We start from the raw sequence: 15,794 nt of genomic DNA, 5'->3' as shown, positions 1-15,794 counted from the left end.
CTATAGGTAGGTTTGTCCGGCACCATTGTCTTCCGGAAACAATAGTGAAGGGTGTTAAGGACTGATAGATGCACTACTCAAGTGTCATGTAATAAGACCACCAATGGTTCACCGGATCACTGAAACAATATCGATCACACAAATATAGAACTACCTAAATATCGAGTAAAAAATATAGAATACAAAAATATCTACTTCCTATCTCCAAACAGGTAAGTACAAAAATATCGAATCAAAAATATCGTTGTAAAAAATATAGATAGTCAAAATATCGATTTTTTAACAATGCTTTAAAGTAATTAAAAATGAATGAAATAATAAATATAATTAACTTAAACATACTTAAAATACTTAAATAAAATTAAAATGAATAAATAATTAATGTAAGTTTAAAAAAACATACAAATTGATTGATTTATATATATATATATATTTATGAACGTAATATTAATAAAAAATATAAAATATTTTTATCGTAGGATAGCGGAAAGAGTAAAATTTACTATTACCACTCCAGTGAGTGCAACAGTAGAGAAAGCGTTGGATAGCGTAGGGGTAAAAATTACTATTCCCACTCCAGAGAGGGCAACAGTAGGGAAAGCGTTGGATAGCGTAGGGATAAAAATTACTATTCCCACTCCAGAGAGTGCAACAGTAGGGAAAGCTTTGGATAGCGGGAGGGTAAAAATTACTATTCCCACTCCAAAGAGTGCAACAGTAGGGAAAGCGTTGGATAGCGTAGGGGTAAAAATTACTATTCCCACTCCAGAGAGTGCAACAGTAGGAAAAGCGTTGGATAGCGGGAGGATAAAAATTACTATTCCCACTCCAGAGAGTGCAACAGTAGGGAAAGCGTTGGATAGCAGGAGGGTAACAATTACTATTCCCACTCCAGAGAGTGCAACGGTAGGGAAAGCGTTGGATAGCAGGAGGGTAAAAATTACTATTCCCACTCCAGAGAGTGCAACAGTAGGGAAGGCGTTGGATAGTGGGAGAGTAAAAATTACTATTCCCACTCCAGTGAGTGCAACAGTAGGGAAAGCGTTGGATAGCGTAGGGGTAAAAATTACTATTCCCACTCCAAAGAGTGCAACAGTAGGGAAAGCGTTGAATAGCATAGGGGTAAAAATTACTATTCCCACTCCAGAGAGTGCAACAGTTTCGAAAGCGTTGATTAGCGTAGGGGTAAAAATTACTATTCCCACTCCAGTGAGTGCAACAGTAGGGAAAGCGTTGGATAGCGTAGGGGTAAAAATGACTATTCCCACTCCCGAGAGTGCAAAAGTAGGGAAAGCGTTGGATAGCGTAGGGGTTAAATTACTATTCCCACTCCAGAGAGTGCAACAGTAGGGAAAGCGTTGGATAGCATAAGGGTAAAAACTTACTATTCCCACTCCAGAGAGTGCAACAGTAGGAAAAGCGTTGGATAGCGGGAGGATAAAAATTACTATTCCCACTCCAGAGAGTGCAACAGTAGGGAAAGCGTTGGATAGCAGGAGGGTAACAATTACTATTCCCACTCCAAAGAGTGCTACGGTAGGGAAAGCGTTGGATAGCAGGAGGGTAAAAATTACTATTCCCACTCCAGAGAGTGCAACAGTAGGGAAGGCGTTGGATAGTGGGAGAGTAAAAAATACTATTCCCACTCCAGTGAGTGCAACAGTAGGGAAAGCGTTCGATAGTGTAGGGGTAAAAATTACTATTCCAACTGCCGAGAGTGCAACAGTAGGGAAAGAGTTGGATAGCGTAGGGGGAAAAATTACTATTCCCACTCCAGAGAGTGCAACAGTAGAGAAAGCATAGGATAGCGTAGGGCTAAAAATTACTATTCCCACTCCCAAGAGTGCAAAAGTAGGGAAAGCGTTGGATAGCGTAGGGGTCAAAATGACTATTCCCACTCCAGAGAGTGCAACAGTAGGGAAAGCGTTGGATAGCAGAAGGGTAAACATTACTATTCCCACTCCAGAGAGTGCAACAGTAGGAAAAGCGTTGGATAGCGGGAGGATAAAAATTACTATTCCCACTCCAGAGAGTGCAACAGTAGGGAAAGCGTTGGATAGCAGGAGGGTAACAATTACTATTCCCACTCCAGAGAGTGCAACGGTAGGGAAAGCGTTGGATAGCAGGAGGGTAAAAATTACTATTCCCACTCCAGAGAGTGCAACAGTAGGGAAGGCGTTGGATAGTGGGAGAGTAAAAATTACTATTCCCACTCCAGTGAGTGCAACAGTAGGGAAAGCGTTCGATAGTGTAGGGGTAAAAATTACTATTCCAACTCCCGAGAGTGCAACAGTAGGGAAAGAGTTGGATAGCGTAGGGGGAAAAATTACTATTCCCACTCCAGTGAGTGCAACAGTAGAGAAAGCGTAGGATAGCGTAGGGCTAAAAATTACTATTCCCACTCCAGTGAGTGCAACAGTAGGGAAAGTAAATACTTCATATATTCATATTTTTTTTTAAATATTAATACCAATTAAAAATTAATTAAAAATAAGTAAAAATTTAATATAATATAATAATTAATCAAATAAAAATACAAATAAAAATGATGTATTAATAATCATTACCTAATAATACAAATTAATTACCATTTACAATTAATTAATTAGCAAATGAAAAATAATTAACAATTAATTAAAAATAAATACCAATAAATAAATGTATAGATTTAATTGATAACAATTAAATTACTTCCCACCATATTCCCCTATAAAACCACAACCTGCTACAGTAAATAAATGAATACAATTAACATAATTATCAATGAATAAAAATTAATTACCAATTATAATTTAATTCATTACCAATTAAAAAATATTTAACAATTAATTCAAGATAAATACCAATATCTTAAAACATTTAATCAATTATAATTAAATTACTTCCCACCCTATTCCCCTATAAACCCACAACCCGCTACAGAAAATAAATTAATAAATTAACATAATGATCAATTAATCAATTAATAAAAATTAATTACCAAATATAATTTAATTAATTACCAATTAAAAATTCATTAACAATTAATTAAAGATAAATACCAATAAATAAATTAAAACATTTAATCAATTATAATTAAATTACTTCCCACCCTATTCCCCTATAAACCCACAACCCGCTGCAGAATTAAATTACGCAAAAATGAAGTACCATAAAATTCATTACCTAAAATAAATTATAAAATAAATATACACTTTTCACACATATCTAACATATTAAACACTTTAAAAAATTTGATATTATTAAAAAATCGATATATTTTACATCTATATTAAATACTTCGATATTTTGACTTTCTATATTTATGTAAATCGATATTAACTTACTTACCTCAAATTCGATATTTTTGTTGTCTATATTCTGTCCATTCGATATTTTGTCCATTTCATTTGATATTTTTGTTGTCTATATTCTGTCCATTCGATATTCTGTCCATTCTATATTTTTAACTTTATATTAAGGTAATTCTATATTTTATACTCGATATTATGACTGTATACCGTCAGCAACCTGTATGTTTTAGAAATTGTCCCTTTGGTCTTTTCTAGTGATGTCCCTAGTTGTTCAAAGGCGGGTGAATTATTTAGTCGCTCTTGCTCTAATCTTCAAGTTTGTTTTCAAGTGTCTCAATTTGGTGAAACTGGAATTGATTTTGGCTGTTCACTTTAAACACCTTTTTCCATTCTCAAGTGATCTATCCTGTCCTTTGCCATATAGGTCTGCAAAGTATTCTACACTTTTCATCTTGCTACTGTATGTAATTCTTGCCTGAACATAGTGGTGTGAAAAATCCTTTATCTTTCTTGCTATTGTTTGTATTTTGTGCCTTCATTTGTTGGTTTGAAATCTGCATGACAATGGATAGGTATCATCAGCTCTTTGGATTGTGCTATAATCTCAAATGTTTAAAACTCTGCTAGTGATCTGGCTGAAGTACTGTCTCCGTAGTCTTTGCTGACTTCGGCAGTCAAAACACTTCCCATACTGTTCTACCTGCTACCACTCTCCTCATAGGTACCCAGTGGCTGCTGGATGCCATCAGGAACCAATCCTTTGAAATTCCTACTTGTGGGGTTTTATAACAGTTCCAAATTTCTGTACATCCCAGTCCTCCCAAACACCATATGTAATTTGCACTTTTCATGGGTTTATTACTTGTTTTCCGTGCTACAGGACGACCATTAATTATTGCAACGACATTCTAAATGATCCCCTCATCTTAATCAGGAGTGCTTGCAACAAGCAATGGAGTCTTGGTACTATTATCATTTTATTTGTGGGTATTCTCCTTAACCATTAATCTGTGATTTCCCACTAATCACAGCTTTCAGGCCTTCCCACAGGATATCTCATGATGTTTTAGCTTGTCGTTAGTCTCCCCTTAATCTTGAATAGTTGTATAGCTATTTCTGCCTGTTGCATCTTACAGTAGATAGCGCCAAAAACTCCATCTTCTATCTCTTGGAGCTTTGGCTATCCCGTTTACCTCAAGAGGGGGTGTGGTTTGATGCGTCAGGAGGGACTGGGAAGTGCACACCACTCACTGCCCTCCTCATACAATCCTAAGAGATGTGAGGCCAGTATATCCCCAAATTCGTTAAAGAATTCTGACATCAGGACATCGCTTCCTGCAGCCTCACTTCCGGGCATAGAAAATTTTACTAGGTCTAGTATCTCTGATATCAGAACTAGTTAGGAACAATGGCTCCCTCTTTTGATCCTCCAATCATGCCATAGTAATCCCTCTAGAGGGGCAGTAAATTGTCTAAAGGTAGGGGTGCAGTATTGTATTGAAATCACCCCCATATCATTGCGTTAAGGTCAGTGACCTCATAAAAGTGGGGCACTTACTTGTAAACAGCTAGATTGTCAATACTAGGACCATGTAAAAATGGGACATGTATTAACTCTAGTAGGATGTGTGTCATAAAAAGGACCTCGTAATATGAGAAAGCCTCTGTTTGTGTCTGAGGTGGTACTCACACACAAAAGGTTATTCCCTTCCAACTCATGATGGCAACCCCCGGGTGAAGGTAATGTATGATGGAAAGTATTTATGTGCACCCCACTGCTGTTAGTGCTTTGTTTAAGGTGTGTTTCTTGTATTAATGCAATAGCTATATTGTGTCTGTTCTTTGTTCAGGCCTCACAAATTCCAGGACATCAGTTTAATGCTAGGAAGTTGGCTGTTGTCACTCATAGGCATCTGAGACAGACCAACATTACCCCGATTAAGTTCTACCCTCTTGTCGCATCATGCTACGTATCATCAGTATCTGGTTCAACAGTCACATTTTATACAGATGTCAGCAATGTAAAACATTTTCTCAAATGTCAGCCCCACCCATTCTGACTATACCAAATAACAGTATACTCCATTTTCCCTACTTCCCCCATGCAAAAAAACCCTGCCCACCTATTCCAGATAGGGCCAACAGGGTCCAGGATCCAAGCGGTGTGTAAGACTAATAGGAACTCACCATAGGAGCCAAAGATGAGTCGCAAGCTGAAACTCACATGGGTCTCAAGATCCATGCACTTAAACGATCTTCTGTGCCCTGTATTTATGAGCAATAATACCCAACCATAAGCATAGAGGGATTTATACCCATTCCATTCCCACAGCAGCCATATGTCACCATGTACAGTACTTTTGAAAGTATATCCAGAGTGTAGGGGCTGCTGGGTGCCCCCCTCCTTACTAGTTCCAACAGCAAATTAGTATATGAGTAGAATGCAGGGCCCAAGGCGTTTAAACCTTTTAGCATATACCCAATTTGTTAGTGGATAATAATCAAAATCACTCCTGCCTGCTGGATCTTTTGCTAAGTGGCTTGGCTTCCAGTTCTGGTTGATCGCTCCCTCCTACAGTAGTTTTTTAATTAAAGCGGCAGCAACGTTCGACTCTTTGCAAATATGTGCTTTGTTCTTGGTGAGAATCTCAATTAATGCTAAATATAGCATATTAATGATTCAATGAGTGCAGTTCCCTCCTTATGTTCGTGAAGGCCCTCCTAACATCCTAGAACATCACAGTAATATTTGGAGAAATGGAAAGTCTCATGCTTTTGCAGTTCAGATTCTTTGTTTCCTTGCCAGGTGTAAGATTTTGTCCCTGCCAATGTATGTACGGAGATGAGCTTTGATCAGATGTGGAAAAGCTCCAGACACCAGCCTACATGCCAGGGCCCCCTTTCACCGTGAATATGTTTGACAATTGAGTCTTAACAAATAGATCTGTTGACAGTTTCTCCACCTAGAGTTTCATCATTCCTGTATTTGTCCATTTGGGGTAGCCTGGGATCCGTAAGATATTCCGCCGGGATCAAGCTTCATGGTCTTCATTTTTCACCTGAATTACTTCTGGCACCCTCTACCTTTTCCGCAGCTCTTCACCTCTAATGTTCACTTCAATTTCACTTCTGGGATTCATCTCTCCACCATATCAACTCTGGTTTCAGGTTTCTCAATTCTCTTATTCATACAGTCCTGCTATTATATAGAAATTGATGTAACCTGTTTTTAATACTCACATTTCCTTCACTTCGATCCCTTTGATCATTTACACCGGTGAAGGATACCGTTATCCTTTTCTCATTACCTTACAATTGATTATTTGTTGTCATTATGTACAAGATTTTTGTTTCAAAAATCTTGTACATAATATATTTGGCCTACATATCTTCTGTATGTTTTTTGGAACATGGCAAATAATGAGAGCATGCTGCAGTATACAGAATGTAAAAATGCAACTGTTTCTTGCAAATATCGAATGTATGTGATATGTCCATTTAAGAGGATGGAACTAATCTCATTGTGATAAAAATTATTTATTAAACTCTAGCCGAATTGGTATACTCACGGTCTCATGTTTTAGAGGTCCTAATTCCCTGATTTACAAGGACCCATTCCCTTTAGTCTGCACTTTCAGTGATGTTATTTTCCTAGATCACATGTACACAAACGACTTATAAGTGAAAATCCTAGGCTGTTCGGCTATTCCTTTATTTGTATATTTTTGCGTGTTGGATTTATTTGCAAAAACAGAAAAAGAACGCTTGCCATGGCTTGTTCCTAGTACACTCGCATCAAACCAATCGAATTACTATTTTTCTAAAGCAAGCCTCTCCTCTGGTAATATTCTGAAATCAAAGGTATAATTATAAAACATATTATTCTCCATCACTTACAAGTAATGATACATTTTAAAATGCAATAATAGTACGCTGCTTAGATGTCCCATTCTGTATTTTAGCTTGCTGAGGACTTCTGCTGCAATCTTCCATGAGAGTCATACAAAACCGGTCGCGGGCCAAGGAGTTTATTATTTTTTTTAAAAGAAGTACATTATTTAAAGGGACAGGTGTGGGTGCCTTTCTGCAGACATGGTCACATCTCATGATGTAAGGATTGTGACGAGGAAGAAGGATGCAGTGATATATACTCTATAGACCACCTATGAAATGCTAAATAAAATGTTTTAATGAGTGTTTAAATTTAAAACTAAAACACGTGACATGAAGCCGGTCTTAGTGAAAACACAAGGGAATGTGGATTCGCCCTACAAAATACAAATAGACGTAATTGCCTAAAATATAGCAAAGATAAACGTTTTATGTTACTGCACTTATGCATATAATTTTGATGTTTCTATATTTGTTTAATAGGTTTGATTTATAATTTCGGGCCATTTCGAAACAAGAGGAATTTCTAACATCATCAATAATTTGTTTGTTGAGACCATCACCTGCATTTGAAGATTCCCAATGGTTAAATCTGACTGTCTTCTGCTGTTATCCTCGTTTTTGGTTTTCTTTCTGACACCACGGAAGTGCTTCTTTTTAGGCCGATAAGGAATCTAATAAACGTTCCAAAAATAGTATTAGCTTTTTTTCTTTACACATGCTTGCTCAGTGAAAAAAACTTATCATTGACATTTTAGTAAAACAGGCAACATTTGTGTTTTTTATAATAAAGAATTACTTAAACTATCTACAAACTTCTTCATGCACACAAGGTTATTTGAAGCCAAATTTACTCATATTTTTGGATTGAGAGGAGCATCAATCTAATGTGTACTTACATATTTTCTTCAGTCCAGCATGGATTCATTAATTTGCATAATATTGCTAAACAAACGGTTGCACATTACAAAACGCAAACCCGACTTTCCCTTTTATGGGCATCGAAATTAGAATGTGACTTTAATTAACTTTGCCATATTTTTAGGTCGAGTGTGAGCCAGCGCTGCTCTGGCGATCTGTTGTAGGTAGAGTATGGAGTAGAAGCCCCGCCCATATTTTACATTAGCTTGTGTCTTTGTCCTTCATAAATGCTGGTTTCTAATTTCTTAATAGTCTTGTTAATCCCTCCTTAGTACGGCCATGTCGTCAATTGTAACCTCCCATGGCTACTGGCCCCTTTACTTAGGTTGTTACACGGTAGGCAATTTTTAGTCTGAAAAAAAAACAATGTTTTGCATTTGGGAATGAAAACACAAGGATGATAGTCTGCTGTTCCTTGCAGGCCGCCATTACAGTGTTTGTATTCAATCCCACGGAGTCTCAAATAGTTGGCTGCCTAATAGGCATTGATTCTGCGGTTGCTCTGCAATGTCCTATGACTCAAGATTTTGTGATGTGACATATTCCTACACAAGCCGCATCGAAAAAATACAGACAGGTTGCAAAAAAGTAGATGGATAATTTGAGACCACTATTTGTGACCTGTCGGCATGTACATTGGGCAGATTGTCTCTTAAAATCATAACTACGCCCTAATATGAGAGGAACTTTTGATGTGGCTTCACAATAGATAAACTTACTTTCAAAATGTTCTTCTCACATTTCTGCATTCAGTAATACGTAATGTATCTGTTGTTTTTGTAGAGTGCTCACATAATCAAGAGCATGCTACAGAGCACTAATAAAAAAAGAACATGTTCACACACTTCTGTGGTCACCTAGCCCACATCTCCACCCCAGTGGCGGCTCCCCTGCAGAGGAGCGTTGCCTCACTGCTTAGCAGCAGTGAAAGAAAGGAAAAATAAAATATAAAAACGTGATGTTATTATAATTCTTTTGTTTCTGCTGCAGCGTTTTGGCTGGGAGTGGTGTGGCTCCTCTGCTCTGCTCACAGAGCAGAACAGGAGAGGAGTGGTGAGAACACTGTAAGAGTGCATGACGCATTGGCCGGCTGTCTTGGGCAGGCCAAAGCGTCATGCGCACCTAGCATGTTCTCCAGCAAGGCTGTATTACAGCCTGGGTGGAGAACCTGGCCAGGCCCCCATTCCCTGGCTGAGAACACAACAGCAGCGCTCAGACCAATTACAACGCTGCCGTGCAGCCTTGTGATTGGCTCAGGGGAGCCTGGGTGCTTCCTGTTTCCTATCAGTCCAGGACGCGGAAGAGAGACAACGTGGGAGAGACGCGGCAACAAGGTAAGTTGTTTTTGTTTTGTTTTCATACACCCCATACTTCCCTTCCCCTACCTCACCACCCCCAATCCATACTGGCTGCCACTGCTCTACCCTCTGATTTTTGTACGACACAGGGTCTGTGAACAATTCACAAAATGCTTTGCATGGTGCATTGGCGGGTGCAACAGAAATGTTCAGGTCACAGTAGCCAATCTCATTGCAGAAGTTTGTGAACTTCCCACAATCCAGCTGCTGACCAATCACAGTCCATAAACAACAAAAGCACAATGGGTAAAGAAACGCTATCCACCAATCAAATATGTTTTACATTCAAAAATGAATTTCGAAAACACTATTCAAATGTTATGCAAACAACAAATATATGGGTGGTGATCATATAGGATAATTCTACCAATAATACATTGTATTTTCATTTTAACTTTCAAACGTTTCTCACGAACTTTTCAAGTCTATAATACATTGAACTGTCTTGTATGAGTAAAGAACCTAATTGATGAAAACATGAGTCATCTTGTCAGATTAAAAATAGATTGGAAACTTTCTTAAGAAACAATAAACATTGAAATATAAATTCAAGCATGAAGAATGATGATGATGTTAATCAATCAATTTAGTTTATTAGTTAATAAAAACCATAAACATAGAAACATACATTAATATAATTTATCAACGCAGTAAATAATAATTATAAAAGCCCATTAGGGGCGAGAAGTTAAGTGTTTCAATCAGGCCATATCAGCGGGTAATGAGAAATCCCATTACAACGTATTTCAAGATAGTGAAGCCTAGCGTTTAAAAGAATGGCACCTTTCCCCTAATATTACAGCAGATTTCAAAATAGTGTGCCACAATATTAACTGTGGGCCAAGCAATAAAGTGCACAATGCAGTAGATCAATACAGATACCAGCAGAAAGTGCTACCAGGTCTCCAGCCTGAACAACAAACCCATGTCCTTTTAAATTTCACAATCAAGACATAACACAATTAAAACATAACATGTATTTGTAAAGCACACATTCACTGCAACAGGTATCTTGGTGCTGAATAACAGATGTTTATTGCTACCCATTGGTACTCATTGTATTGACCTCAGAATAATGAAAGGCTGAGTTGAGCCACCAGGATTTGAACCTGTGACCATAAGGTCAAACACAGGTCCCTAGAGTGTTTATTTTTTATTTTATGTATTTATTTAGGAGATTTATTGAGCGCCCAAATACCCGTAGGTCTCTCGGCGCTTGTGGAGACACTAACTGTATGGCAAGGATTATTGATTGAAAAGCCAAGTTTTTAGCTCCTTACGAAATGTTAACAAGGATGTGCTGATCTTAATTTGATATGGTAGGCCGTTCCAAAGTTTGGCGGTTGTAATTATTAAAAAGATCGGTCACCCCATGATACTTTCTTTGTTTTTGGGACCTCTAAGAGGCCTGCTGTGGAGGATCGTAGAGACCGTGCCGGCCTGTAAGGACATAGAGATTGTCTCAGAAACGCCGGTCCAGAGTCATGAATTGCTTTAAAAGCAATGCATAAGGCTTTGAATTTTTTTCTGTGTCTTACCGGCAGCCAATGGAGCTGTCTGATGATTTTAGAAATTGGTTTGAACTTAGGTGTCCCTGTTATCAGTCTGGCTGCCACATTCTGCACCAACTGCAGCTTGTTCAATACTCTTTCTTGGGCGTTAACAAAGAGTCCATTGCAGTAGTCGATGCGTGCCTGCCATCACCAGAGTGCTGACTAGAGTTTTAATCATGTTGATAGGGAGGTAGGGGATACGTTTCCTAATCATTCTTATAATGAAGAACGAGGAGGAAACCATTGCATTTGCATGATGCATAAATGACAGTTTCCTGTCAAAAATGACCCCCAGGTTTCTGACCTTGGCAACCGGAGTGGGAGGAGGTCCAAGATCTGCTGGCCACCACGTGGGAGACCAGGCCAGAGAGAGATTGCCGAAGACCATCACCTCCGTTTTATCTGAGTTTAGTTTAAGGCAATTCTCAGTCATCCACTCACTTATTGCAAGCATTCCAAGTTGAAAATTGCGAGCCATTTTCTGTCCATTGTTATTAACAGCCAGCACCAGTTGAGTATCATCTGCGTATGATATTACATCCAGGTGATGCAATTTAATGATCCTCGCCAAGTCAGACACATAGATGTTAAAAAGTGTCGGACTTAGCGAGGATCCCTGGGGAACACCACAAGGAAGGATAAATGGTGACAAGTTGAATTTGCCAAAAGGTACGGACTGTTCACGATTAGCGAGGAAGGAGGAAAGAAGGGATATACCACATTGTGATATTCCTGCTGCCGTGACACGGTCAATCAAAGTAACATGATCGACCGTGTCAAAGGCCGCAGAGAGGTCTAGCAGTATGAGAACTGCCGCCCACCCACAAAAATCATCCTGATTTCGTCAAAAGCTTTAATTAGGGCGGTTTCTGTTCCATGCCCTCTCCTGAATCCGAATTGAGAGTCATGTAAACAGTTGTTTTGGTCAATGTAGTCTAAGTGGAGCATTAGTCCACTAAGCCACCAGCCCTGGCATAACCCTAAGGTGATATAGTGCATCAATCAGACCAAAAGTGGATAATAGGCAAAATTCTTGGATTCCATTGCGACTTGTCTGTATTAAAAACAGTTCCAAAACACCACAAAGGGGCAGCGTCACCCCAGATGTAGCCACAGGTGAGTTGAGCAATTACGCGTATGATGCTCTGGAACAATGTTGGTACCCACAATGTGTACAGAGTGCTGCCAGTTCCCCAACTTGAGCCCTGGCAGATCCATATCTTTTTATGCTTTATGATCAGAAAAGAAAGAAATTACCAAAATCAGATATCATGGTGCTTCAGCTTATCTGGTCTGAGAGCTGTTGCTTTTGCGTCCCACTAGGACTCTTGTGACCTCGCCAGCCGGGCTAGAAGGTGCCAAACTTCACCCAGTCTCGAACATAGTGCACCCTCTAGCAGCCTGGCCAGCAGAGGCCATTCACGCAGACCAGCACCTTTATATTTGGGCCATTCATGACAAGCAGTTCAGTGACCCTGCTCAGGAGGTTGCTTTGTCTCTATCCCATGTTTGAAAATATAAAAAAACTGCACTCGCCAATGTTCAACATGAGGTATAATCGCCAACCTACAGGTTCTTAGTCCTAAAGAGATTAGTTCATTGTGTAACAGGGGCGTCCAATGAACAAATAAGTGCGGGCAAACGAGGTGACATGTAACAATGTTTCCTTTGCTAAATGCAATAGCCGACACCGCTTATTCTCCAGTTGACCCTCGACCTGCAATTTAGGTATGTAGTCCAGAGTGGGAAGCAGGCCAAATTTCATCACCATAAACTTTCTCTCGATGTGAACAGAGTATGCTGCCTCAAAATTAGGCTGCTCATTTTGGACCTCATAGGAGTTTAGCACCAGCCCCCCATGTGCTCGCTTGGCCAGGGTCATTATGTCCTCCAGCCCAATTTTCAGCTGAATGAATTTGTTTACTGTTTTCTTAAAATTATCTTCGCTTACGTTCAATAGCCACAGCTCACTGAGGCCAATACCATCCTGCAGATTTTTTTCATAACATCCTTTCCCTCTTTACAGATTTATTTCAGACCATACGTAGGGGATATTCTCAAGAAGGTGTGATAACGATCGCAAAATTAGCTTAACGCAACTTTCTACATCGCGGGAAAATTACGCCGTGTTAACTAAGTATTCACAACACGGCGGTACCATGCGATAGTCTCATGATAACGCGTCAAATGACAGAGTTAAAACCAACTCGACGCCGCAAAAATGCGAATCTCATACACCAAAAAAGCTGCGATGAGGCCAATCGCCATACAAAAATCGGCGAAAACCAGCAACAGGCCTGCAATTCACACATGTCAGGCTGGAAAATCACCATAAAGGCAGAAAAGAAAAAGACAAACAAATGTCAAACAAGAGCGAAGCACAATGGATGTTGCCGAAGCAAGTACGGAGGAGGACCAGAAACCCACAAGCCCCCCGGAGGACCAGCCTGGGACCTCGGGGTCAGGGAAGGCCAAGGAGAAGAAGAGTAGGAAGAAGAGGTTCAGTCCGCACGAAAACAGGATCCTGATAACGGAGGTGGTAGAACACCATCAACAACTGTTTGTCACCTCCACTATGTCATTAGCAACCAAAAATGGACTATGGCTGTCAATCATGCACAAGATGAATGAAGTGGGAGTGCTGAAGAGGACAAAGGAAGAGGTCAAGAGGTGCTGGAATGATGTCAAGCGCAAAACCAAGCTGAAACTCGCCAAAAACAGGAAGGCAGCAATGCAGACTGGAGGTGGGAGTCCAGCTCCACATGAAGAGCTGGACGATATGGAGGAAATGGTGTCCACAGTCATCAGTGGGGAGACGGTGGCAGGAGTTGGGGGCCGGATACTGCTCAACATGACCGGACACAACAGCACCAGGGTGAGTAACAACCAGGAACTGGGGGGACGGGGGGAGATGGGCACAATGGCACACATGTACAATTGAGCTGAGCATATCTGTGGACAAAACATGCCCTAGCCCTCAACTCCCACCAAGAGACCAATGTACCCAAGTATGCAACATCTCAGCACTGCATAGGCACAGAAGTCAAAGGCACATTGCATTAAATAGAGAAGGGGCAGCAAAATCAGAGCTGCTGGAGTGACTCCCCTGAAATGCAGCACACACTCATAACATGCAGAGCACATCAACACTGACAGCAATGTGGTACAAACTGCAACACGTCCACAACAGAACACAGGACACAACTGCTGCTGACTGGGTGTAGACACTAGCCAATCACATTTGGCATTGCAGGGAAATGTGAGTTGATAATGTACAAGTACAAATACACATACGTCATTTTGTCGAAATGTCCACTGTCCCCCATCAAATAGGCAGCACCTCCAAACCAGCCACAATGTACACAGTCATGCAGTCTGTATGAAAACATATTCAATTTGACTACATACATGTGGACACGTTGTTAAAATGCATCTCCCCTTCACATTGGGAGAATCAACACTTCCTGCAGAGCAGCACGAACCTCTCTGATGACGAAGAGGACCACCACATCTTCGACTCCAACGCCCTCCAACAGCTCGTGGACGGCCTCCGCAGCCCATCTCCAGGAGTAGGGCAGCCCAGCTACTACCAGGATACCCCACCCCCTGCACAGACCACACAGCAGGCAGCATCCACCACCACGGCTGCCTCTCTGGACCCCCACGAAGACCACATGGCCTTCCAATGCCGTGTGTTGGGGTGCCAAGAGAATCTGGCTGAACAGGTGCGAGTCGGCTTCGACCTCATGGCAGACAAACTAGATGCCATACGTGGGTGTCTAAGTTCCATCAGGGACCGCTCAGAGTCCCTAACGGACACCCACAGTCCACTCCATGCTCTCCAATGGACCATGGCTGACATCGCTGGAGCCCTGACTCAGGGAATAGAACAACTGTCCAGTCAGAGTGGCTCTAGCGATGTCACACAGGAGTTGGGAAACATGCAGAGGTTAATGGAGACCATGGAGCGGGCTAATGCAGAAAGAGCGGCTGCCACTGCTGCACACCAGCGAGTGGTAGCTGGGTTCCTCATTGACCTCAAGATCATCCTCATGGCATTGCTGCCACAAGGCCTGGCGCTGATGCATGCTGCTGCTAACACTACATCCACATCTCCGCACCCTGAAGTGTCAGTGCCACACAGTGTGGCAGACATTCCACCTCCTGCCTCTGAGGTGTCACTGCCACACAGTGCAGGATACAGAACACCACCACCCACAAGTGAGACACATGCAACAGCAGTGGACGAAGATGCGAATGAACCTGCCTTCATGGTACAAAGGACGCAGTAGCATTCTTCTCCGCCATATAGCCGGTTTCTGCTTGGTCCTGCCCTCTGCATCATCACCTTCCACTGTCCCCCGAGGCACTCTGCAACACTCACCTTGCACCTCGACATAGACTGCCATATGCCGTTTGATCGCCAATGACACAGCAATCAGACTGCGGACTGAACTCTTCCTCTTCCTTTGGATTTGTCATTCCCTGAAGGACTCTGGCTGGCCCTCCATGGGCCAACATCGTCATGTGGGGTTTGCAGAGCGCCGTACTGCTCCAGATGCAACACTCCACTGAATGTGCATTCAAAATTCCTAATCACACAGATGTGTCATGTCCATGGTCTTTCAAGTGTGGAAGTATGTCTGGATGTAAGCTCAGTGAATTCCTCTTACCTCCATGTGACTCATGTCGTAGAACGTGGGTCACAGGGTGACACATAGCCGAATGCGATCCGGGTGTCGCAGACACAACAACAGGGACACGCACATTAGTTACTT

At 41.1% G+C, this 15,794-nt stretch overlaps 1 protein-coding gene across 1 annotated transcript in view; it reads right to left on the bottom strand.

Moving 5' to 3' along the window:
- C9H3orf49 (chromosome 9 C3orf49 homolog) overlaps nucleotides 1-15,794 on the bottom strand; it is a 107,983-nt gene that overhangs the window by 8,307 nt on the left and 83,882 nt on the right. Inside the window, exon 4 of the mRNA XM_078662359.1 lies at nucleotides 7,748-7,858. Coding sequence (XP_078518485.1) covers nucleotides 7,748-7,858 — 111 coding nt within the window. The remainder of the gene's footprint in view (nucleotides 1-7,747; nucleotides 7,859-15,794) is intronic.

This window comes from Lissotriton helveticus, chromosome 9 (assembly GCF_964261635.1).
Source record: "Lissotriton helveticus chromosome 9, aLisHel1.1, whole genome shotgun sequence".
NCBI lineage: Eukaryota > Metazoa > Chordata > Amphibia > Caudata > Salamandridae > Lissotriton > Lissotriton helveticus.
The sequence above is the reverse complement of the archived record's forward strand: the minus strand, read 5'-3'. Positions and strand labels throughout refer to the sequence as shown.